The sequence below is a fragment of the Chionomys nivalis genome, chromosome 22 (genome assembly GCF_950005125.1).
Source record: "Chionomys nivalis chromosome 22, mChiNiv1.1, whole genome shotgun sequence".
Classification (NCBI taxonomy): domain Eukaryota; kingdom Metazoa; phylum Chordata; class Mammalia; order Rodentia; family Cricetidae; genus Chionomys; species Chionomys nivalis.
The window spans coordinates 16,928,357-16,952,895 of NC_080107.1; the positions used below are offsets into that span (position 1 = coordinate 16,928,357).

At 41.8% G+C, this 24,539-nt stretch overlaps 1 protein-coding gene across 1 annotated transcript in view; it reads left to right on the top strand.

Annotated features, from left to right (window-relative positions):
• The first annotated feature begins 644 nt into the window (after positions 1-644).
• Grb14 (growth factor receptor bound protein 14) overlaps positions 645-24,539 on the top strand; it is a 103,677-nt gene continuing 79,782 nt past the window's right edge. Inside the window, exons 1-2 of the mRNA XM_057755216.1 lie at positions 645-980; positions 2,232-2,364. Of these exons, the coding sequence (XP_057611199.1) occupies positions 796-980; positions 2,232-2,364 (318 nt within the window). The 5' untranslated portion in view covers positions 645-795. The remainder of the gene's footprint in view (positions 981-2,231; positions 2,365-24,539) is intronic.

Consider the following 24,539-nt stretch of genomic DNA (forward strand, 5'->3'; position numbering starts at 1 on the left):
GTGAAACAGGTGCCAAGGCCAGATGATACCTAATTTGGTCAAGGGACAAAGAGCGTGTACAGTATTTGGAAATCCTCCAGGACACAGGGATGTGGGACACTTCTCACCAGTTCAAGGGAGTTTTTCTAAGATAGCAACTCCGTTCCTTCACCTTCGCACTTCACTCCATCTCTTGCTGTGAAAGGGGTGATGGTGGGGGAGACTGGGGTAAACCTAGCCCTATAACCTGCCTGGCACTCCGGTACTGTGGACTCTGCCTGAGGATCCAACAGTTTAGGTGATCTCCCGCGGCCCTACAGGCATGGAAGGATCTAAGGATCAGTTCTACCCTGACCCCTGCAGGTTGGTTGTCGGGTCCTCGGAGCGCAGAGTGGCACTGGGCCCGTGGGACTCCCGGATTCAGCCTTGTGCTCACTTGCCCACCTGAGAAGGCGGCGATGGGGCCTCAGGAGCCAGAGGCCGAGGTCCCCGCGCGGCTGCAAAGTGACACCAGCGCCCCCGAGTGCCCGGGCCACGCGCAGGGCCCGCCAGGCTGGCGCGCCATCCTCCCCGCCCCCCGCACCGCTCCTCCCGGTCCCCACCCTCCACGTTCCCACCCTCCTCCTCCGCCCCCGCCCCTCCCCCGCTCCCCGCCCCACAGCGTCCCAGCCGCCCCGGCCGTGAGCGCAGGCGGCCCTGCCACCGCACCTGCTGGGCGCTCGCTCGCTGCTCGCACCCGCGCACCACTGCTCGCACCCAGCCCTTCCCCACTGTCGTCGCGCGGTCGATGACTCCCCAGACTCCTGGCCGACGACCATGACCACGTCCCTGCAAGGTGGGCAGAGCGCCGCGGGCCGGGCGGCCGCCCAGGAATCGCCGCTGGCCGCGCAGGTGTGCCGCGTTGCCCAGGGCAGGGGCGACGCCCATGACCCGGCGCGGGTCCCCGGACTGCACCCGCTGTCGCCCGCCTCCGACGCGACCCGCTTCGGTGCTGCAGACAGGTAGGCAGCTTGCGGGGGGGGGGAGGGGGAGAGGCGTCCGGGTTCGCAGTCGGCTGGGGTGAGGAGGCGGCCCAGGGGTGAGTGTGTGCCCAGAACCCAACCAAGTTTTGAAAGTGTCTGAAGACAATTCCCATGGAGCCAGCCCCCGCGGGGTCAGCAGGGTCTCAGGATCTCCAGGTGCCCTGTTATAAATAGCATCGCGGGTCGGTGGAGAGCCGTCTGTCTCACCTCTGCCCTTTAGTGTGAACCAGGAGGCCACACTCCAGACTGACCACACTCAGCTCCTGGGTGACCCTTTTCATACTACATTATGGGCTTCAAAAACCGAAGCGTGAATGCGTTCACCTCCCACGTAGAGTCTTCTGGGGACCCCGGAGACGCAAAGCAGGATTGACATTTGAGCAGTCTTTATGTTCCACAGGAAAGAGCAGAGGCTTTCAAAGGTTTCCCATCTCCACAGAAATCAGCACCAAGTGCCTTCGGAGTTGTCATACTTTAGGAAAGAAAAAAGGCGACAACAGTATAAAAAAAAAAAATCTGTGGCCCTTTGCAGGCATACATGCAAATACCACTCTTGCTTCTTTGTCAGGATTGCAAAGTGCTCTGGCTTCAGCCAAGTTAAAATAACTCACCAGCGGGCTAGCGGACATTCATGCTAACACGTTTTATTGACTTACCTTCCCAGAAGGATTGCCTTGATGTTCAATATCTATAAGCACTTGAAAAAACGAACAGACTGTGTGTGGGCAACATTGTGAATGAAATTTGAAGCGAGATGAACCACATCTATATTTAATAAATCATAATTTCCAGCAGTGATGAGTAAAAATTCTTGGGGATGAGTTCATTGGATGTAACTTACAGATTTTGTCAATTTAATAGGCGCCAGGCAATGGCTCATCCCTCGGGGTAATGTTTGCATAAATCATGACATGGCCTGTATTGGTGTTCAGGAGAATCCTGAGTGCAGGAAATGGAGTGATCAAGCCTAGTGAGGTTTTTTTTTGTTTTTGTTTTTTTCTTTTTTTGGCCAGGTGTGTGTGTATGTGGGGAGGCTACAGAATTTTTTTGTGCTAGTCGGCATATTTTCTCTTGCTCCACAGAGAGATAGCACTTTCCTGTAACTTGTATGGTGTTAGCATTGTCACAGAGTAGGGCCCATTAGCCTTAACAAAACGCTCTTTCCCCTGACAGCAACTATAGTTTCTATTCGGTTTTATGTAAATGACGTCCTATGTTCTCTTGGTGTAGGAGAAAAAAAAATGATCTGGATGTTCTGGAAATGCCGTCTATTCCCAACCCCTTTCCTGAGCTCTGTTGTTCTCCGATTACCTCAGTGCTGTCGGCAGGCCTGTTTCCCAGAGCAAACTCAAGGAAGAAGCAGGTATGTGCTTCTCCGTTTGGAAAATTCTAGTGTCTTCAGAGGTGTAAGTCCACGCAGACTTAAAAGAATTTTGCAATAAAGCATCAAGAGAAAATTTCCTTGACTCATGCTACATTACCCTTGCTGAAGAAGTTTTCCTTTGGGGGCCTCAGTTTCTTCAACTGTATAGCGGCAATGTCCAAAAGATCCCTTAGATTCTTGGGGAAGAATAAGTGAGACACGCATTGTCCTTGTCGGCTACAGTCATTCACTAGGTAGATGGGACAGTTGTGTATGCTAACAGGTTATCAATTTCAAATTTCAATGTTAATTGGAAGGGACGGAACAGTAGTAGCGGGTGGGTAGGGATTGGCTGTTTGTTTGCTTTTAACAATATCTTTCCACTTACACATTTCATCCTGCGCTAACCTCAGTTACCAAGGGAGAGAGCACTGTAAAGAACCTGGCAGGAATGGAGGGATGGTTCAGTAGCTGAAGGGTTTTAGCCTGAAGATCTGAGTTTCATTCCTGGGACCCGTATGGTAGGAGGAGATAACTGAGTCCCAAGAGATTTTCTCATACTTCTCGGTGGGTTCTATGGCAAGTACATGTGGATAAACACTACACACACACACACACACACACACACACACACACACACACACACGGAGAGAGAAAGAGAGAGAGAGAGAGAGAGAGAGAGAGAGAGAGAGAGAGAGACATGCATACACACGCCATCTTTTAAAAAAGATTCTGCATAAAGTAATTGAAGTCCAGGGGCTGAAAATACTTTCCAGTAAGTCCCACATTTTGGAATCTCCAGTTGCAGAAGATATCTGACTTGAAGGTAAGGTTCAGAAAATGAATTTTTATTTTTGTATTTTCTTTCTTGTTTAAGTCTGACTTATACAAATCAGATTGCAATGTCCAAGCAGCCAAGAGACGATGCCTCATGATTATACATTTTGGGAGAGAAAAAGCAACACATCCTAGAATTATTCATCTCTTCTCATGGACTTATTCCAGTTTTGAACCAGCAAAATAAAGAACATAATCCACCTGTTCTTTTACAGGGAAGGAACAATAAAATTCAACACTCAGATAACTGTGGTGAGGGGAGGGAAGGAGACAGGTACCCATGTTTCCATCTCTTCTCTTTTCTTTCCCCCTCCTTTTTTTTTTTTTTTTTTTTTTTTTAAACCTCGGATAGGTTCGGTGATGTAGATTTTCTTAGGGAAAGGGAGGAAATACTAAGGGAAGGAGGCATATTTTTATTGCAAGGCAGCAATAATGGACATAGCAAGAAATGTGCATGTAGGAGTTTTACAGGTGTGCAAGTGATGTGTGGATGGAGAGGCCCGAAGTCAACGTCAAGTGTCTTCCTCAAACTCTCCATCCCTTGTTTTTACATTTATTTATTTATCTCTCTCTTTTTCCCTCCCTCCCTTCCTTCTTCCTTTCCTCTCTCCCTGTGTGTGTGTGTTTATTTTCATGTGGAGGTCAGAGGACAGATTTCAGGCTTGCTATCTGATTCCACCATGTGGGTCCCAGGGATCAAACTCAGGTCATCAGACTTGGCAACAAGAACAAGTGCTTTTATTCACTGATGCGTCTTCTACCCCACCCCCTACACATATAACCTTTTTCTTTAAGACAATGTCTCTCAATGAACCTGGAACTCAGCAATTTTGCTAGACTGGCTGGCCAATGAGCTCCAGGGAACTAAATGTCTCCAACTGTACAGATGCACACTATCATGTCCAACATTTGGAAATGCTTTTTTGGTGGCTGTCTGGTATATACCAGACAGGGTTGGGACCTGATGGCAACTGGGAGAGACTAAGAGGGTCCATTCTCATCAGAGTAAGATTTAAAGTCTGATTGCAAAGCTGCACATAGTTTTACTGAAATATCCCAGCACATTGAGAGTTTGGGCATGGAGTTAGGGATGACAGATTTAAATGTGTGCTCTGTTGCATTGTTTTATCCTGGGTGAGGAACAATCTAAATGATGTTGGCATACTATTCAATTGGAGGAATTTATCAGACAGTTTCTTCAGTCATGGAAGGCTACATACTTCTCACATTATCCTCGACAGTAGACACCTAAGCATGTAGAGATGCTCTCCAAGGAGTGATTGGCAACGCAGGCTGTGGTGTGTGGTTGGGGTAGAGGCTGGAAAGAGGAAGAATGGTTGAAAGGGTGGCCTGGGAAGACTTTCTTTTTAATTTTATGAATAAACACAGGATCCTTCTGTCTAAAAGAAATTCTGATAGAATAGGCTGAGTTCAGAATCGAAAAGGAGAATAGGTATTGGTGTGTTCATGCTCACGGGTGGTGCAGTTAGTGGTGACTTTCAACTAGACAAAATCCAGACTCACCTCGGAATGGGCATCTGGGCGTACTGCAGGGATTATCTTGATTTGGTCTAATCTGATGTGGGAAGATTTCTTCCTGGAGGTGGGACCATTCTCTGAGCAGACACCTGACTGGATAAGATGGAGAAACTGAGTGAGCTGAGCAGGCAGGCATTCATCCGTTCATCTCTCTTTCCTGTGGATGCAGTGTAATTAATCATCTCAAGCCTTGCTGCTGTGACTTCCCTGGCAATGGCAAACTGTAACCTTGAACGGTGAGCTGAACTAAACCGTTCCCTCTTAAGTTGCTTTCATCGTAGTATTTTATCACAGAAAAAAAAAAAAAAAGAAAGAAACTAAGATTAGAAGAGAAAGAGGGTGCCTAGGTCTCAGACCTGGAAGTGATTTCAGATCAGACAGAAGCGTTGGCAATGGTTTTTCAAGTTCGGAAGATGGAAAACCAGGGAAAAGGTGACTCGTTGCTCACTTCAACAGGTTTTCTCTCTGCCCTTGCAGCCTGTGTTGGGCCTGACAGAGAACACTGCACACATACAGGAGGCTGAGCCAACTTATGAACTAATGCTGGCTGACTTACTGGTGCCTATTCCTGAGGGGTGTCCCACCTCCCAAATACACTTTTGCCTGTCTCTACCTAGGCCCAGGACTGATAACTTCATATAGAAGATGTCCCATTGTTGAAGAAGAAGATAGGTTTCCCTTTTATTCTTTCTTTTCTTCCCCCTTTTACCTCTCCTAAACTTTGCATTGAGAATTGATCTTTTATTTTAATTACTTTGTACAATCTCAGTTCTTTGGGATGTGGTGCTTTGAGTACTCATGGCTCTCTATATCAGTTATTTCCATAGGCTCAGCACCTTTATCACACACAGGCATGACCCACCCCCCTTACAACACGCTACTTCTGGCCCCAATATCTGCAGCCTTTGGATGAGATGTTGTGCATGATGGTATGTGGCTTCATTGCCCCTCCCAATATGACTTACAGCGGAAACACAGGAACATGACACCTTTTTTATGCATCCTCTTTCATTTGTTAAATCATTCCAGACATGTTGGAAGAAAATTCTTTTCTCTCCCTAGGAAAAATGAAGAATCGTTACTTGTTATTTACAAATGAATGTCTAAAAGGTTTGAGAGACTCCAGACTAGAAACGTTAAATTTCATTTGATCTTTCAAAGCCACAGTCAAAATCAGGCCACAAGTGTGCTTCCAAAAAAACATCTCGAGATGCTTCCATGGAGTGTGATTGGTATATTACACTGGAGCTACAAATAGGATGGGCTTTATCTCTTTGGCAAATAATATGTGCCAAAGCATGTAGTGCTGTGTGATTTCAGTATTATTTTAACACAAGAACTAGGATGGAATTCTCTTCTTTAGTTTCTACCCTCTTTGTTTTAATGTTACCCACATCAAACCATGAGCCTGCTTCTTTGTGTTTGACAGTAATAGCTATTTAAAATATTCCTTCCTTTAACATATGTGATCCAGGAAAATTACTTACATTAAAAATGATTTTCATTATGTAAAGAAATGCCTTTTATAATTTCTGATAGAAATTTGCTAGGAAATTATCCTTTACTGATGGATGCCAAAGACCCATTTGAAGACACTTGGAGAATAGAAAAAAAGGAAGAGATTTTGATCTTCACAGCCAAATTATTTCTTGTGTTGCTTTTCAGGCCCATAATTCTTGAGCTTGGACACAGTTTGTGTAGGTTTCTGGTCGGTTGACTCCCAGGACTGTATAGGGTAGCTAATGCAGAATAAGGTGCTTGGACATTTTCAAGACTCAACCCAGTGAAAAATCATGTCACTGAATACTGGGGTTGGGAGGGATGCTTAACATCATCTTCTGCCCTACTTTCATTGCTCTGTAAATTGTGTCTAAGTGATGCTAGGTGCTTAAAGGTGATGTAATTAGGACTTGGCAGTTGTATTTCTTCAGGACTTGATAGTAATATTTTTTCAGGAGGTACAAATTTCTAATGACAGCAAGGACCAAGGACAATGTAACTAGTGTAGGTAATAAACTTTTGTGAATATTCTTAGCTACAGCCTTACCTTCAATACATGACAGCAGGTCCAACTAACCCTGTCTGTTAATATTCCTCTAAAGATGTGGAATTTCTTTCTTTTTCTTTTTTTTAATACAACTCTATGATTTTCCTATGGCTTTGCTTTCCTAAAATTGATATGAAAAATCAAAGAATTAGTTATATCAAATCATATTTGTTAGTATTGTTAATAACCAACTTTCATATGCAGTTTATGGTCCTTGGTAAACATCCAAGGAGAGTATTAGAACGTAGTTGGTTACTGTAAGCTGCCTTGTCAATCTAGTATTTAGGAGGCTGAGTCAGAAGGATTGTGAGTTCAAGGTCACAAGGTATTTATAGTGCATCCAATAGAATATAATATCTTTATGTGCTCTGTGATAGATATATACTGTTTCTAGTCTGTCCTGCAGCATTCTTCTTTCCCCCCTTCTTTCTCTCATTCCCTCCTCCTCCCTTTCTTTCCTTCCTTCCTTCCTTCCTTCCTTCCTTCCTTCCTTCCTTCCTTCCTTCCTTCCTTCCTTCTTTCTTTCTTTCTTTCTTTCTTTCTTTCTTTCTTTCTTTCTTTCTTCTGTCTGTCTTTCTTGAGGCAAGATCTCCATGTAGCCCTGGATGACCTGATACTTGCTATGTAGAAAAGGTTGACATTGAACTCACAGAGTTCCACTTGCCCCTGAGTTCTGAATGCTGAGAGTAGTGTGTGTATCATAACTCTCAGCCCCTGTAGTCACTTCAAATATAGCTTATGAAAACAAAAATGTCTCCCAAATAATTAAGACATTAGTTTTCCATATTCTTTGCCTTGGATATCTTAAGGAAATTTCCTCTAATGTGTTGGTGTTGTTCAAAAGATAACTGTAAACAGAAGTTTCTGTCCCACCCGGTCTCACAGCTATTCAATCCCAAAGAAACACAGAGAGGCTTATAGTAATTAGAAACTGTTTGACCTTTTAGCTTGGGCTTATTATTAACTAACTCTTACAACTTAAATTAACCTATAATCCTTGTCTGTGTTTAGCCACATTGTTTGTTACTTTTTATCAATAAGGCATTCTCATCTTGCTTCCTCTGTGTCTGGGAGGTGACTGCATCTCTTTGTCTTTCATCTCTTTGCCTTCTGTCTTCTCAGAATTCTCTTAGTCTGGTCACACTGCTTATTTCCTATTTCCTCCCTGGCTACTGGCCAATCAGTATTTTATTAAACTAATATGAGTGACAAATCTTTATAGTGTGCAAGAGCATTGTCCTACAGCATATAACTAGATCTCTATCTTCCAATTAAAAGTCCTCATGCCATTGTGATGCCAATAATTATACCACTGTATATGCTGTCAAGCCTATATGTGTGGTTCAAAGGATTTATGTATGCTATTCTATATTCACTACTCTAATATGCATAAAAACAGAGAAAGAAAATCTACCCAAAAGCTCTTAGTTCCCACACTCAGCGATTATCAAGTTTGCTTAGTTTACTTCAGCTATTCCTTTAAAAAATTACAATTTTTGTGGGGATATTTTGGAGTAAATCTAAGGCATTCTATCATTGTAACCCTCTGCCTAGTTTTTATATGTGAGCCCTGAAAAATACATTTAAGAACTATAATCCAAATGGTATTGCTTCCTAACAAAAATAATTCCTTGATATCATTTGAAGACACTCATAATCAAATTTTCTCAGTTGGAACGACACAAGAAACATTCACATTACATATTGATTATGCTTCAAATGTCTGAAAATTAGCTGTTTGGAAGTCTGAATTTAGCTTCAGATGAAAACAACATACTAAATTGTATTTAGGTCCTCCAAGCTATTCTACAAAATTCCATTTAATGTGAAATGAAATGCAATATATATACATTTGCAAGAAGAATAATAGAAACAATGTTTGTTTCTATTAGAATGTCAAACAACTCTATCTCCATCACAGTCATTTGTTCCTTTTGAACGGTGCTACTTGATGAATATCATTGTTATTTTGGAGAATGTAAGAGTGTACAGATATTGCAGCACTGTTAAAGCAGTCTGTAAGAGCCAAGGTTTCTCAATGGGTCCTCAAAAACTACCTTTTGTGGAGAATTTTCCCTTCTTGCAGAAGTCCTTGAAGAAAAACGTCCCTGAGAAGGAGAGGGGAAATGGACTCCTTGTGTGTTTTCTTTGCTGTGTGCACAAAATCATCTGTTCCCTTCTCTGCCACTTTTAGAGCCTGTCAATATGGCTTTGAAAAGCTGTGGAGAAAGCTCTTTAGTTGAGAGAAGGTGGGAACATTGCAAATGGACTTTGGTTGGTATCTTAGCCATGTATTGATTCTCTGGAAGAAACAGAGCCTCACATGAACTGACTGGGAAAGTTATGTTTTAGTACAAAAGTATAAAAGTTCACTGGTTTCATGAGAGACTGGAACTGCAAAGTAGAAAGTCAACAAAAACCAGGGCAACCAAGATCTCACTCTTTCCTCTCACAGACACATCACCTAGCCGGTGCTTCTTGCGACTTTACTTTGTCATCTTAGCTTGTGTTCTTCTTCACCAATGGCTGTCCTCTGGTTCTCTTAGTAGTGATTCAGTATGCCATAACTGACAAGAGTCTTTGTCTGCAGAGATACCATCCCAGCCTATCCAACACTGAAACAGTTGTAGTCAAGGGGACAGAGGGACCTGTCCACTGCATGCTCATCTAGTGTGTGGGAGGGTCTTCAAGGAAGGAAAGGTTCAGCAGGCATGACAAAGAGAGACAGAGAAAAACCCCAGATGCCAAAAGAGCTTCCCTAGAGTGTGTGACTGAGAGTACACCAAAGCTAACTCTTGATAGGTATGTGTGACAGTGGTGACCACTAATCAGCTGTCTGACTTTGCCTGTGCTCTTTAGTGTCCAATGGTTTAACTCACGGCTTCTACATGAAGCCCATTTTCTGATGATGCTACTCTTCTGAGATGGTCAGATTGTCTTGAACTTCATGAAGCATGCTGGCCTCTGATGATGGGACTGTCAGCCTAGGTCATCTCCGCCTTGTGTAACTGACCTTCATTTACAACAGAAGCCCGATAGCTCGTTACACTCTAGTTTCTTTAGCCCATCACCCACTTCAGAGAATTCTAATTGGAAGTTTATTTACCTCCAACACTTGGTTCATTTTGAGGTCACATTTTTCAGTTCATCTTGATTTTTCACATTTTAAAAGCTTGGCTTCTGTTTTGATTTTGCCTCAGGTTATAGATTATATTCTGTCTGGGGAAGGAAAATTGGAGTCATTCACTGTTCAGTATAAATGTGTATCTTAATATAATAATTCCCCAGGCTTTCATATATTGCTTTGGAGAAAATGCTAATTTATATGGATATGTAATAAATTCTATTGTGTGAATATACACCCTTAATAAGTAGAGATTAACAAACTAAGCAATTACCTTTAAGAAACATAAAGGGCAGGTAAAAGGAGAACTTTGGAAACAGAGACCCTTGGCCCTGGCAAAGGAATAGAAAACAAGACTCTGAGGTAATTTAGAAGCTAAATGAGAGTGAACACAGGAAGAAACTCCCTTGCTTTCATGAAGTCTTATATTTAACAATTTTCAAAGCCACAGGGAAAAATGAATGCAAACAGAAGACTTGAACTCCTTAATCTGCTTGCAGTGTCTCCATTCCTAGAGGTCACTAGTGAGTTTGAGGGTTATCCACATGTGTGATTGCATAGATGAAACACTGTATGTGTTATTTTGGAATCCTTGTAACTCGAGAGCATTGTGAACTTACAGCATCCTGTGCTTAGCATTGTATCTGTGGGATGATGTGAGTCAGTGTGTTGTGATTGAAAGAAGTTAGAGTGAGGACCAACACGCCCACAGTATAATAGCATCCTACTGCCCATGCTTCCCATGCTTTGGAGCTCTGCCATTTTGTTTTGGTTCCAGAACAGGTGAATCCCATGACTTTTATGTCACACATGACTCCTGTGTAGTAGACAGAAGATTCATAGGAGGATGTCTTTCTTCTTCTCGCTAGATGCCTTTCTGAGCTTCTTCCATGTTCACTATTGATAAAGAATACATCTGAGGTGAGATGGGACAAGGGTAACAGTCCCTCCTCCACGGAGAGGGTGAGAATAGGAAGACCTGGTTCAAGCAAACATGGTATAGCAAGTCAAGTCAACTATCAAAAAGAGAACCAGGAGTCATCACATCTGGGAGGCAAAAGGGTGTGTTGCTGAACCAAGTACTTAAACTGAGAGAGCTATCGATATGAGGTTAGATGTGAATATTTGAGGTTGCCATAGGTCCAGTCTATACTTAGCTTGGGTTGGCTTCTTAAGTGTGCATTGGCTATAGCCCAAGTTCTTCTTCAGAATCCTTATGTTCCACCCTCAAACCCTTCATTTGGTTGTTAAGGACAAAATCTGAGGAGACTATTTTCTGTTCTTAATTACTACTGGCTATACCCTTGAACCAGGCAGACTAGACTCAACACAATTCCCTTTGTCTCTGCCCCTAACATCCTATTTTAAGCTTCCTGCAAAGACCTTAAAAGGCCCTGGTTCTACATTTGATCGTCTTTATTCATTTTTCTATGCATTGGTTACTAGGAACTTATAAGTACAACAAAAGGACATGGCTCAAAATAGTCTATTGACCCACATAAACCAAGCCTAGGAGCTTAAATAAACTCAGAAAACCTTTATGGAAAAACAAACAATACAGATCACATCTCTTCCACTGGATGAAAAAGTTTTTATCAGTGAAAGTCAAGATAGCATCTCTTCCTTTGGCCTATGGTACTGTACACAGTTGATCTGGTCTAGTGGCTCCTCCTCTATATTCTACACTTTGCTCATGAAACTGTGCTTAGAGTCCTGTCTGTGATGAACTAACTAGCAAGCTTATTTCTTTTGCCTCAATGCCCTTGGTGTGTCTACTTTCTGTGCTTGGAGACCCTCCCCTGACTCTTTATACACTGTTAGGTTTTGGCATAAGATCCTGCCATTGTTGTGGTCCCTTTGCAGAAGTGTGCACGACATAGCTTTCATTTCTTTATTTTCTCTACCCTGGCAGATTGCTCAGTTTGGGTTTTAACTGCACTTCTATGATCTGACTTGTCTTTCTATCTGTTTGGTCTGTTTATTGTTTTTCCATCCAAATGGATTATCATCAGTTTATTATTCCTAGGTTCTTTGACTGAAAATGAATGGACAGATGGATTCTTAAAGGGTAATACATAATGAAAGCGGAATTTTATCAAATGTGTCTTGTCATAGTTCAACCATAATCAATTAGTTTTATTAAAACTTAAAAGTAACTGCAGTTCTACTAGAGTATTCTATTTACAGAAATAGACTTACATATTAGGACTAATTGGACCTTAGAAATGTAATAATTTACTTTAGTTCTTAGGACTTTTGTCACCTGTAATGAGATAGTGGAGATATTTCTAATTTTACACATTATTCTCATTTAAGTGACAAGTGCCCAGTGGACTATTGGAGTTCCTTCTGGCTTACTTTGTATTCCCAAAATCTTCACAGAAATACTTAAATGCAAATATTATCTGCCTATAATTCTCTCAGCTCAAGACACTAGCAAATGCTTTATTTGTTTACTTTGATAATTTAATTAATTTGTATAATTTGAGACAATGTCTCGCCGTGCAGTTGCAGTTAGCCTACAATTTGTTCTGTTAGACCAGGGCACCTCATGCTCTCAGAGATCTGCTTGCTTCAGCCCCATGAGTAATTGATTACTAAGTATTAGTATTGCTAGTGACTTATTTAGGCCAGAGTTTGTCACATGACAATAGGAAGACACAGACCCCTTAGATACATGACAATAGGCGACTCAGAGATCTGAGGAAATCAGGTGTTCATTTTCTATATAAACATTACCTCCCTAGTGCTGTGGGACAATGGTCTTATACCCTGTAAAGCTTTGTAAGTTGTACTGGTTTAATAAAATGCTGATTGGCCAGTAGCCAGGCAGGAAGTTAGGTGGGGCGACCAGAATAGGAGAATTATGGGAAGAAGAAAGGTTCAATCTACAGTTGATACCGAGGAAGCCAGACCAGAGGAAGCAAGATGAGAATGCCTCATTGTTAAAAGGTACCAAGCCATGTGGCTAACACAGACAAGAATGATGGGCTAATTTAAAATGTAAGAGTTAATAAGAAGCCTGAGCTAATAGACCAACCAATTTATAATTAGTGTAGACCTCTGTGTGTTTCTTTGGGGATGAACAGCTGCGGGATTGGGCAGAACAGAAACCTCTGTCAACACTCTAGGAATTTACCATGTGCACAATAGCCTTTCCACTTTGTGCCTAGCTAAGATAGCGAATTATGGGTTGCTACCACTTTGGGGCACATATCAGATATTCTGCCTATCATATATTTACATTGTGACTCATCACAGTAGCAAAATTACAGTTATAAAATAGCAATGAAATAATTTTTTGGTCGGGGATCATCACACCATGAGGAACTGTTAAAGGGCAACAGCATTAAGAAGGTGGAGAATTACTCTCTAGGGCATCACAAGCCATTTTTATTTTCTTTCTGAGATGGGTTGTCATTGTGTTGCTCCTGACAGCCTTGACACAATTCTTTTGCCTCAGTTTTCACAGTGCTGGGGTTATAGGCTTCGGTTATCTTGCCCTGTGTTTAAACCCATCTGTCAAGGGTGCAACATGGTTAGAAAGGAGTCAGGCCAGTTTATTGAGATATATGAGGGGTATGAAGGGGCTGATGACACTTTTCATTTTTCATTTGCTTATTTCCAATTTTTGCCTTCAATTGTTTTGTGTCTAGACTGATGGGGGAAGATAAAGGCTCAAGAAGAGTGAAGGGCTCGTCTGTGAAAAACGCTAAGTGCTTAAGAAGACTGTTGTCATGGATTTCAATGTATTTTCTACTGCGTTAACTATATACTTATAGGATGTAACACCAGTCGAGAGAAACTGTGCTTAAAAATACCTGGTGTGATGTAGGCTAGTGCCGAGGCAAGACTTCCCAGGAAGCTTTTTGCCGAGCGCATTTAAAAACAGTACCTGTACTGGTTACTGGCACAACCAGAGTCAGAGTCACTCAGGAAGAGGGAGCCTCATCTGAAGAACTGCCTCCATCAGACTGGTTTTAGACATGTGTGTGGGGCGTTTTCTTGATTGCTGATTGAGGTGGGAAGGCTCAACCCACTGTGAGCAGTGCCTCCCCAGGGTAGGTGGTCCCTGGGTAGGAAAGGACTTCAAGAACTGCAAACTGAAGAAACCATGCAGAGCAAGCCAAGAAGCAGTGTTCATGTGTGGTTTCTATTCCAGGCTCTTGCCTTGGCTTTCCTGGATAACTGACCATCACTTAGATGCTAAAATCAACTCCCCGTTTGCCTACTTGTGTTTGGTTAGAGCTTTATCTGGCAATCGAAGGCAAACTAGGACAGGGCACTGGAGAGAAGCTGGGCTGTCGGGCAGTTGCAGCAAAGCCTTCAGCCTGTTCCTTAGATACCCTGGAGCCAGGTGGGGCCTACGGAATTGTTGAGAATTGAGTCATAGCAGCTGGGGTGCTTAGGAAATGCCTGGCTTTGGACTGAGTAGCTCCCTTTAGCAGAGTGCAATGGCTGCTTCTGAGAAAATGAGCACTTTGGTCCGGAATATATGCGATACTGGGTGGGTGCCAGCATCCCATATAGTTAGTGATTGATTCTTCTAAATGAAACATTTTTTTTTTCCTGCAACTACAAAGATTTTAGGATAAATTGGATAAAGGTTAAAGATTAAAATTTATTGATGATTTTTCAATCTTTGTGCCTATTTCAGCTTTGGGATTAACTATATGCTAATGAATTATATTATAAACTGTTTATTCCAGCTCTGCTCAGTTCCCATCCTATTTTGTCACAAAATATTTAAGTATGTCCCATGCCAGTGGCTGCTAGTGATTTTGCAGGACACATCATTTGCTTTCATCAAAAGCATAAGAGAAGCTCATTAGGACACTTAATTTAGACATTCCTAATTTGATTTTTATTTAATCATACCCAGAGTTGGAACCCAGAGGGGAAATGTATACTCACACAGTTTCCAGAGCAGGTCTGTGCACTTCCTAGGATTTCAGCATAACATTCAGAAGTCTTAGTCTCTTATTATTATTACTGCTTTGAGTGAAGGATGAGACAGCTTCTCATTTGGGGGGAGGGATTGTGCTTAGACCTCATACGTAACCAAGATTGTTCTTGAACTCATGACTCTGCTAACTGCACCTCCTATGTGCTAGGAATACAAGCAATGTATAGCAATCTAGTGTTATTTTAAAATTTGACTTTTTTAAAAGCTATTTCTATTATTCACTCTAACCCACCATTTATTTTTGTCCTTATTTTTAATGTTTTGCTTCAGAATGATATTGATATCTCCATATAAATGAAGAGTAAAGTTGAATTTTTTCTGATAGATTATCTTCTGTGAGAGGGGATTAACTTCCAAGTATATAGTTAGGCACTCTAGTTCTCTCTCCTCTCCTCCTCTTCCTCTTCTCTCTCCTCATCCTTTCTCTTTCAACAGTGTTCTACTGTGTGGCTGAACTGGCTTCTGTCTGATCTTCCTACCTTATTCTGATTGCTGTGATTATAGGCATGTGCGCACTACCACATGTGGTCAACATTATCCCCAAATTGAACACACTAAATCTTAAGTCTTGTGCTTTTGAAGAAAATATACTTAAAAGCATTCTGTGAAAGTAAAAAGCTGAAAAAAAAAAAAACATGCAAGATCCTTATGAATGCATTGGTTTTGCCAAGGTATGATAAAATCATCCATTTACTTCCAAAATTTTCTACGTATATTAGTTTGAAAAAATGTGTTTATGTAAAAAAGTATCAGTCACTACTGGCCAAGCAGTGTTAATGAGATATCTAGAAGCTAGAAAATGAATGAATCTAGCCAGTATTAATTTAGGAGGCTTGACTAGTTTGCAGCTGACTGATTGATAAAGATAATTTTACCTAGGTGAACCCAAAGGTTAACATTGTCTCTAATGAGTTCAGCACTCCCTTTCCTCCTTTTTATCGCTCAGATCTTATTACTGTAACACAATACCTGAGATAATCAATGTAAGAAAGAAAAGGGTGTTGGATCACAGTTAGGAAGGGTTCTTTTTGTATCATGGCCTTGAGTCTGTGGGGAGTCGCATGACATGTTGGGGAGTGTGGGGTGGAGCAGAGCTCTTCACCTCCTGGCGGCTGTGAAGTTGCACAGAAAAGGGAAGGGCCCCTGTGCCAGGATCCATTTTAAAGCGCTCCACTGTTTCCTTCCTCCTCACATCTCAAGTTTCCGCCACTTCTCAAGGATGCCACGTGCTGGGGACTAAGCTTTTCATCCCCAGGCTTTCGGGAGACATTCACAATCCAAACTACTGTGTTTGCCCAGCTTAAGCTTTCCTGAGTACTTGCTATCACCCAGTAGGCCTGTTCACACATGTGTGTTTACACATTGCTTTAACTCATAGGAAGTTCTATAAAGGCATCCATGCTCTTGTATTAATATTTTAAAATTTATTTTACTTTCAATTATGTCTGCATGTGTGTATGGAGGGCAGGTGCCTATGGTATACAGGAGAGGATACTGGATTCCCTGGAATTGGAATTACAAGTGGTTGTGAACTACCCTTTATGGAAGCTAAAAATTCTGTTCTTTTACAAGAGCATACCTTTTGCCTTAAGTTTTCTACACCCAGTTTCTAGGAAGTTAAAAAAAAATGCCTGGCACTTAGTAGGCTCTCAAATTTTTGCTTAATAAATAGAAAAATGAACGCATGAACGAGTGGGGGAGAAAACTGAGAGTTTTCGATTCCTTGGAGTGGGTGAGAGTCTATCTGAGATCATACTGAAAATTTAATATAAATGATAATTTATAAAAGAAATTTGGAAATGTTAAGTCTACTTCTTTGTCAGAGAGGGTTCTGCTGTTGAAAGAGGCAGGATGAAATCTTGGGCAGGATAAACATTAGAGTATTGTGTTAGCTCTATGAGCACATTCTAAATTTGGATCCCCCATGCTCAGGGTAAGTCCTGGTCTTTGTCTCTTGGTCTCCTTGTCAGCATTTACACCCTTCCCAGGACACGTGTGCCAATTAGAAAGCACACTGACTTTCTGGGACTGAGTCTGGTATGCTTTTTAGTCAACCCCCATTCACAGTGGAAGATTACTTTCATTCTTAGGAAGGGAGACACGGTCATGAGAGGCTCTGTATTCAGATGAAAGGGCCATTTTGGTGTTATTTAACTGTGTTTTGGCAAGACTCTGGCCAGTGTCTGGTTTCTCTTTAGAGCCATTTTGCATTATATTACAGTCCTGTGCTATGCCAAGGAAATTAAGATCAGCTGGAACCCTCTGTTGGCCATTGGCTTGGACTCTTAGGGCACTGGGGACTTGATGACCTCATTTAGACTGAACCTGCCTTTGTTCCCAAGCATAAGGGCTCCTTTACAAAACCACATCTGCACCTTGGGAAAGATATGGGAGAAAATACCATAATAAAAGATATTCAGAGAAAAATGGCTTCATGGTGGAAGATATTTGGGTCAACATCAAGTATGGAGTGCATAATACATTATGACAATTTAATTGAGAAAGATGAAGAGGAGGCAGAAAGTTCCTTCAACATGAACTTAGTCAAGTGCAGTTATCCTGGAGACTTATTTGGAGATTTTGGGTTGTTTGACTCTGTGTATGCATCTGTGTGTGAGGGTCAGAGGCCAATTCTGGGTGTCTCCCTCAATCCTTCCTATCTTATTGTGTTTGAGATAGGATCTCTTACTGAACTTAGAACTCTCTGATGGAATAAGGCTAGATGGTGACCATGCCCCAGTGATTCTCCTGTCTCCAATGTTTGGATTTGAGGTGTGTGCTGCTGCTGGCTATCTATAGGTTTTTGATGTGGGCTCTGGGGAGTCAAGCTCAGGTTCTGACTCTTTCTTGTCAGTCACTTTGCTAACTGAACGGTCTCCTCAGCTCTGAAAGATACGGCTTAAAGAAAACTAAAAGAAAGAAAGGCTTACAGAGCTGACAGCTGTTTATGGGTCTTATGTTCTCTCAAGTTGAGAAGATTTCCAGGATGAGGCATATTTTTGAGTGAACATCCTCTAGACAGTGGGGCTCCTAATGACCATGTGTACACGAGGTATGTGAGACACTCATGGGAGAACAATCATATGAACAAAAGTTGCATGACAAACATGGAGAGCCTTTTTAATGACAATGAAGATGATGATCAAGGTGATGAATTTTGGAGACAAGGACTCATTCTATAGCACTGACTGGCCTGAACTCACAGAGATATGCCTGTCCCTTCCTCCTAAGTTCTGGAATTAAAGGCATGAACTTGCCACACCCAGCCTGAATTAGTAAACTATTTCAATTGAAAATATGAAGAAGAGATTTTTCTTTCAGAACGTGGTTGAGAAAAAGGACGGGTAACATGGATTTTCCAGCACAAATTAAGTAGCTCAGTAATAATGCTTTCCCTGAGATGCTAAGGGTTACGCAACTAATATTCTTCTAAGTTGGGTGGGTATAGTGGAGACATTTGCAAGTTTCTAATGTTTCCCATTTGAGAAGAGCCTGTTTGCAGCCTCATCTCTTTCTTCTCATTTCTTTGCTGGCCAAAGTTCTTCCTCTAGATTTGTTGTTGTTGTTGTTGTTGTTTTATTAGCATCTGTGTTGTTAGTCTTGATGCTACTGGGTTTTGCAGCATTTGAAGAGTACTTTTTCTTTATGATGACAGGCCTTCGTTCTCAGCAGGGTGGCTGAAGACCAGCTGATCCCCCGAGACTGGCTTTTCTGCCTTTATTTTGATGGCTCTAGAGTTTGCTGCACCTTTCCTTTTTGAGACGCCTTCTTGGTTTCAGCTGCTTGCAGAACTTGTTGTAGGATTTTGATGTCTGTATACTTTAGGGTTTTATCTTTAAATTTGTTTTCATCGTATGGCCAGTGTGGTCTCATCAGCTTCCACAGTTGGCACTGCAGTATTGTGAGTTGGAGCTAGAACTTCATCGTGGGCCGTTTGCTCCATGTGTTGATTGGTGCAGTGTAGAAACTGCTCAAGCTCAGCTTGTTCCAAACGGAATCATGTGTTTTCTGTTGGGGCTTGCTACTTCCTCTCTATTGTCCTTCACTGGAAATTGAAGATTTTCAACTCATATTGGTCAATCACAGAGCTCATCTTATCCTCAGCTTCTCTGTTCCTGGCTCTTGTTCCCCATCTAATTAGTTACTAAGTCCCCTTGAGAAGACAAGTATTGGGTCATCCACTTGTTTGTAACCTGTCTTCTGCTGCAGTGGCTCAGGCCACATCATCTTTCTCATAAACATCTGGAGACTCTTCTCACTACTTATTCTCTTTTGATCTTCTATTTTTAGAAATACAATGTGCTTAAATTTTATTCTTGATGTTGCTGCTGAGGTCAAGTTCATGCAACACAATAGCTGTTTTACAATGATCGACTTATTGGCATTTAATACATTCACAATGCCACCACTGTATTCATGTAATTTCCAGACCTTTACATCACTGGAAAGAAACACTATCCCCATGAAACTGTCAGTTTATCTCTTCCTCCCTCTCAGTCGCTGACAGGCATTAGTCTGTGCTTTGTACCTATGACTTTACAAATTCTGGACGTTTTATAAAAATGGACTCCTACACCTGTAACCCTTTGAGCCTGTTTCTTACAGCCAGCCTGATTTTGTTTAAATGTAATTCCCAGTTTGTAGAGATGTAATTAGTTTCCCTTTTGAAGAAGGAAGAGATTGTCATTCTACTCCTTACTGCTCATTTCTTAGTTCTCTGTCTTCTTTGCCCCCTTCTTTTTAATTTGAGGGAAGCACTGTTCAAGGTCGGTGACATCATCCTTTCCCTTTCAGAAGAATACCCTTCCATATACCATATATTAGTTCCTTCCCGCTCTTCCCAAAGCTTTGGAAACTTTTGCTTATCATGACCACCTTTCTTTACAGAAATAATAGTTTTGAAAGCAAGTCCAATTATAATATTCATTTCTTATTTTTTTTTCATGGATCCTTCATCACTGTTCAAGTACTGATTTCAGTGGGGTCCTTGGGGTGCCCACTGTCTAATTCTATTTCTAACCTGTTCTTATTTGTATTGTGTGCTGTGACCACACTGAACCTCTTTAGTGTCCTACTGCCCAACTTCTCTGATAAAGGTAATGAAATTCAGCTACACCTTGACACATGGGACAAGGGTCAAGGCTTCAACATGACGCTGATACTTAATCTTTCTCTGTCCCTTTATCTTTAATCTCTAAATAGCTAGTGTGAAGAACATCTCTGTGAAGGTCAGCTCAGGGAACTTTCTCTTTCCCTGATAGATGATTATGAGCTGCCCTGATTGGACACCATCCACCTGGTCAGCCACATGGCTCTATCAGTCTATTTACTTAGCAGTGTTGCATGACCTGGGAAGCTTTCCCAGGCTACAGGAGTCATGGCTGCCTTTGACATCAATATATTCCTGGGTTCTAACCTTGTACCTGGACACTCTCTGCAAATACTTGTTCAATGATCAGGAAGTTCATAAAGCTCAACTGTGAGTTTGATTTGTTCCAGGATCTGTGATAGAAGAATATATATAGTCTATTCATATGTGTGTGTGCATGTATGTGTGGCTTGGCCAGAAGACAGTCTCAGATGCTGTCTTCTGATCAGCCGTGGAAGCCAACCGTGTTTCTTAAGACAGGAATCTCTGATTCAATCAGGTAGTCCTGCTGGCCTGTGAACCCCAGAGATCTATCTCCACCCAGGGCCCCATTGCCAGGATTACAAGCAAATGTCTCGCTTTTTTTTTTTTTTTTTTTTTTTTTTGTGGGCTCCAGGAATCAAACTGCTGGTTTCTATGCACGCTGGCAAGCTCCTACCCTCTCTTCCTGTTATTTTTCCCATGGAGTAGGTATATTGTCTTTAAGAAATGTAAAAAATTCTTTTTTTTTTTTTTTGCTGTTTCAAGAAATGTCAGAAACCTTTGTCATTGTTTTGCACTGCGTAGGATTTTGAATGAATTTTCAGAGACCAGAAGAGATACTGGATCATTGTAAGATCAGGATGTATTTTTACTGTGTTTGTGCCTGTGTTCTGGAGTTTAATTTTTATTTAGAGATCATTGTCTTAGATTTAATTAAAATTTATGTCAGGAAAAGAGTCCTACCGAGTGCCCTAGGGACAAAACAGGTGGAATGGAGAGGATCCCAGGGCTTCTGCAGAGAAGATGACAATCTGGTAGTGGGCCTGTCTTGTTAATCTACAGTACAAGCCACGCACATCGTCATTGGAATAAATGTCGCTCTATAAATATGACAGAGTAAAATACTGTTTGTAAAATTAGGAAGTCATTCAGGCACTTAGACTGTGAATCGAATCTTATTTAGCGAAGAAGGTGATAGTCTTTTACTTATCGATACAACTCGTCTGCCACAGGTTGTTTATATGTGATACTTCATGGTGGCAGTAGCAATCTCTTGTCTAGATCATTAAGTACAGGGTCCTCTGTGTCTCTAGACTGCGGTAGTAGGATTCTGAACAGGTACCTGCCAGAAGAATCCTCTCTTTCTGATGCAGCTTGTCTGTAGGCAACTTTTGAAGGGATCTTGCAGCTACACTGAAGGCTTAGAACAGCTCTTCCCCTTCCAGGAAGCGTTGGGCAGTCTGCCACCCTCATGGGAGGAAGTGGTTCTTTCTCACCATATGCTTGTGACAGATTTGTGCAGCTGTAAGTTTTCTATGGACAGTTCTTGTCGAAATCTCTTTACTTTGTCTTAAACTGATTAGCTTTTGCTTGGATATTAAGGGAGGTCACCTTTAAAATGAAAGCGTATTTACCGTTGAATAAGGAACTTGTGTGGCAGATGGGAGTTGTCTCTGCTCCATGCCTGCTGAGCGGCTGCTGAGCTCACAGGGGGGCGCTGTGTGATTATGCTTTGGCCTAGGCAGTTCCAGACACACACAGCAGAGGTGACATGCTTTAAAAATGACAGAGGGAGGCTACTGCCTGATTTGATTTGATTATTTTATTCTTCAGAGTAAACTTTCCTAGATCACATTATTAGTTCATTTTGTTGGGATTATTAGAGCAATATAATTTGTTAAAAAAATGGTCTGTTGAATAAAGGATTATGTGAAGTTCTTGTAAGGCAATTACTTGAAGAAAAGTATTTAAAATGTTATATTTGGGTAATTCTGATTCGCGTCATGGTGTCACATTGTATTATGAACACTGGCCCCAGATAGTGCCTCTTTTAGGCTCTGTGTGTGTATGTGTTTTAATTGTGAGAGTTTAAATTTTGATATGCTAATGGCCTAGTTGAGTATGAAACTATAATTGGCAAATTTCTCCTACAGATGTGTAGTTTATTTGAATAAGTGTTGTGTAGTGTTTTTTGCCTGAGAACTGACATGTATCATCAGGCTGTATCATGTCAGCATTATCCTTTCTTCTAAACTTACTGTCTACGCAAACATTTTATGTATAACTTAGCAGTCTTCTTTCTGTAACATCATTCCATAGATGATTTTAAAACATAAATTCTCTGTTAATTATAATGAACCGAAAGGTCTTGAGCTAAATAGATTAGAAAATGAATACCTTTTTAAATCATTCTCTTTTCAAACTGTGAATCTTTCGGTTCCCTGTATGTTGGATGAGGAAGGGGTGCTCCATATTCGTTTATAGTCTCTGCAGCCCCTGTGAAACCTTGGACAGTGGAACAAATGTTAGTGCCCGTGTCAACACCCAGATGCAGGCTATTGTAGAGTAAGGATGATTAGGGACCCTCTCTTAAGCCTCCAGGTGAGGGGAGGAGCCTTAATCTCCTCTGGAATCTTGGAGGGCTCTAATTACCTAGCAGTGTAAACCGGATGTACCAGTGTGAGTCTGAAGCTTTGAGGGGCTGTCAGCTTCCTTTCTGCTCATTGGAACACTCTCAGGAATCCTGAGTTGCCTTTTCTGAGCCCTGGCTGCACCACACACTCCATGCTGGAGAGTCCAGAGGATCATTAGCTTTGCCTGTTGTAGCTGGAGAGCGAAGCTACAGAAATATGGGACATCTGCAGAGTAACTGCCACTTTGGGAAGAACTTCGCCAGTCTCAGACAGTCACCGAGCAGAATCCATCATAGGCGTAGCTAGCCCAGTCGTTTTATTTTTCTTGTAAGCTATTGTGCAAAGATACCTTCCAGTGTTTGCTTTATTTGACATTCAGCTACAGAAAGCTAATCAAGAGCAAACACACAAATAACACATGCCCATGGTGTGTGTGCTCATGTATAGGCAACTGCAGATGTTTGCATTCTAGACATCCCTTTGGAAACTTCGCATGCGCTTTCCCATGGAAGCATTCAGAATTGAATTTCACAAGTATTATACTTAAAATACAACACTAGAAACGATCTCTGTCTTTCTCAGTTCTCGAGGTCGGGGCGGCTTTCTGAAGTGCACTTCAGTATCCAAACGCGTGGTCAAGCAGCAGGAAGGAAAGTTCTTGGTGCTCTGTGTGGAGAGGTGTGCTCTACTTCATGATGAAGGAACACACAGCATCATGGTTCAGGTCTTACTCGGATTAATTTCATTGCTTCAAGTAAGCCCCTGGCACATCTCCTTCCCTCTTCGTTTTCAGTCTTATAAGGACTCTTTTCCTTGTGTTCGTTTCTTTCTTCTCTTTCTGTCATCTTCCTCCTAAGAGAAATCGAATGAAGCCTATCTTGTCTCTGTGTTGTGTCTTTTAGAGGGAAAACTGTTTCTCTTTGTTTTTCTTTTATTCTTTTTTCCTCCTACCCCTTTTCCTCTCGCATCTCACATTTCTCCTCTCCCCATCCTCTCCTTTTCCCTTTTTCTTTCTTCCCATCTTCCCTTCATCTCTTCCTTCCGCTCCTTTTCTCACCTTTTTGCTTCCTCCTCACTCAATCCAGTTTCTTTGAGGCCCTGGGAATTGTTAGTTGATATAGTCAACTAGATTCCCTCAATTTACTTTTAGATTTAGGGAATGTGAAGGGTATCACTATATATTTTCACTTACAACAAATTAAGGTAAATAATTTAAGGACAAAGGCAAAAAACAAATTGTGTGTGTGTGTGTGTGTGTGTGTGTATACTATTGAGGATGGAACATAGGCTCTTCCTCACGCTAAACAAACATCCTTCCACTGGCCTGTCCCTCCAGCCCGCTGCTTAAACAAATGCTAGGTATCTCTAATAGATTAGAAACTTTTTTTTTTTTTTTCGAGACAGGGTTTCTCCGTAGCTTTTGGTTCCTGTCCTGGAACTAGCTCTTGTAGACCAGGCTGGCCTCGAACTCACAGATATCCGCCTCCCTCTGCCTCCCGAGTGCTGGGATTAAAGGCGTGCACCACCACCGCCCGGCTTAGATTAGAAACTTTTAAGAGGGACTACAATTAGTTCATAATTAAAATCACTAACACATAGCAATGCCGAGTAAAGTGAGCAAAGATTGGGGCTATGGCTTCTTGTGCAACTGTATATCTATGACACAAAAGGATGAGTGCACCAGATGGGCATTAGCTTGACATCTCGCAAGCACATGCAGGCTGACATGTTTCTAGCCTGGGTGCTGTATGCAGCAAGAGCATGCAAGGGTCTAAAGTTAAATTTTGTATTTGGTGTTCCCCTTTACTTCCCTTTCCACTTGCCTTGGTTTGAGGATGCTGCTTAGTTCTCTTGTTAGGACATCCTCAGACCCTGAACTGTGAATTGCTACAGGTCGG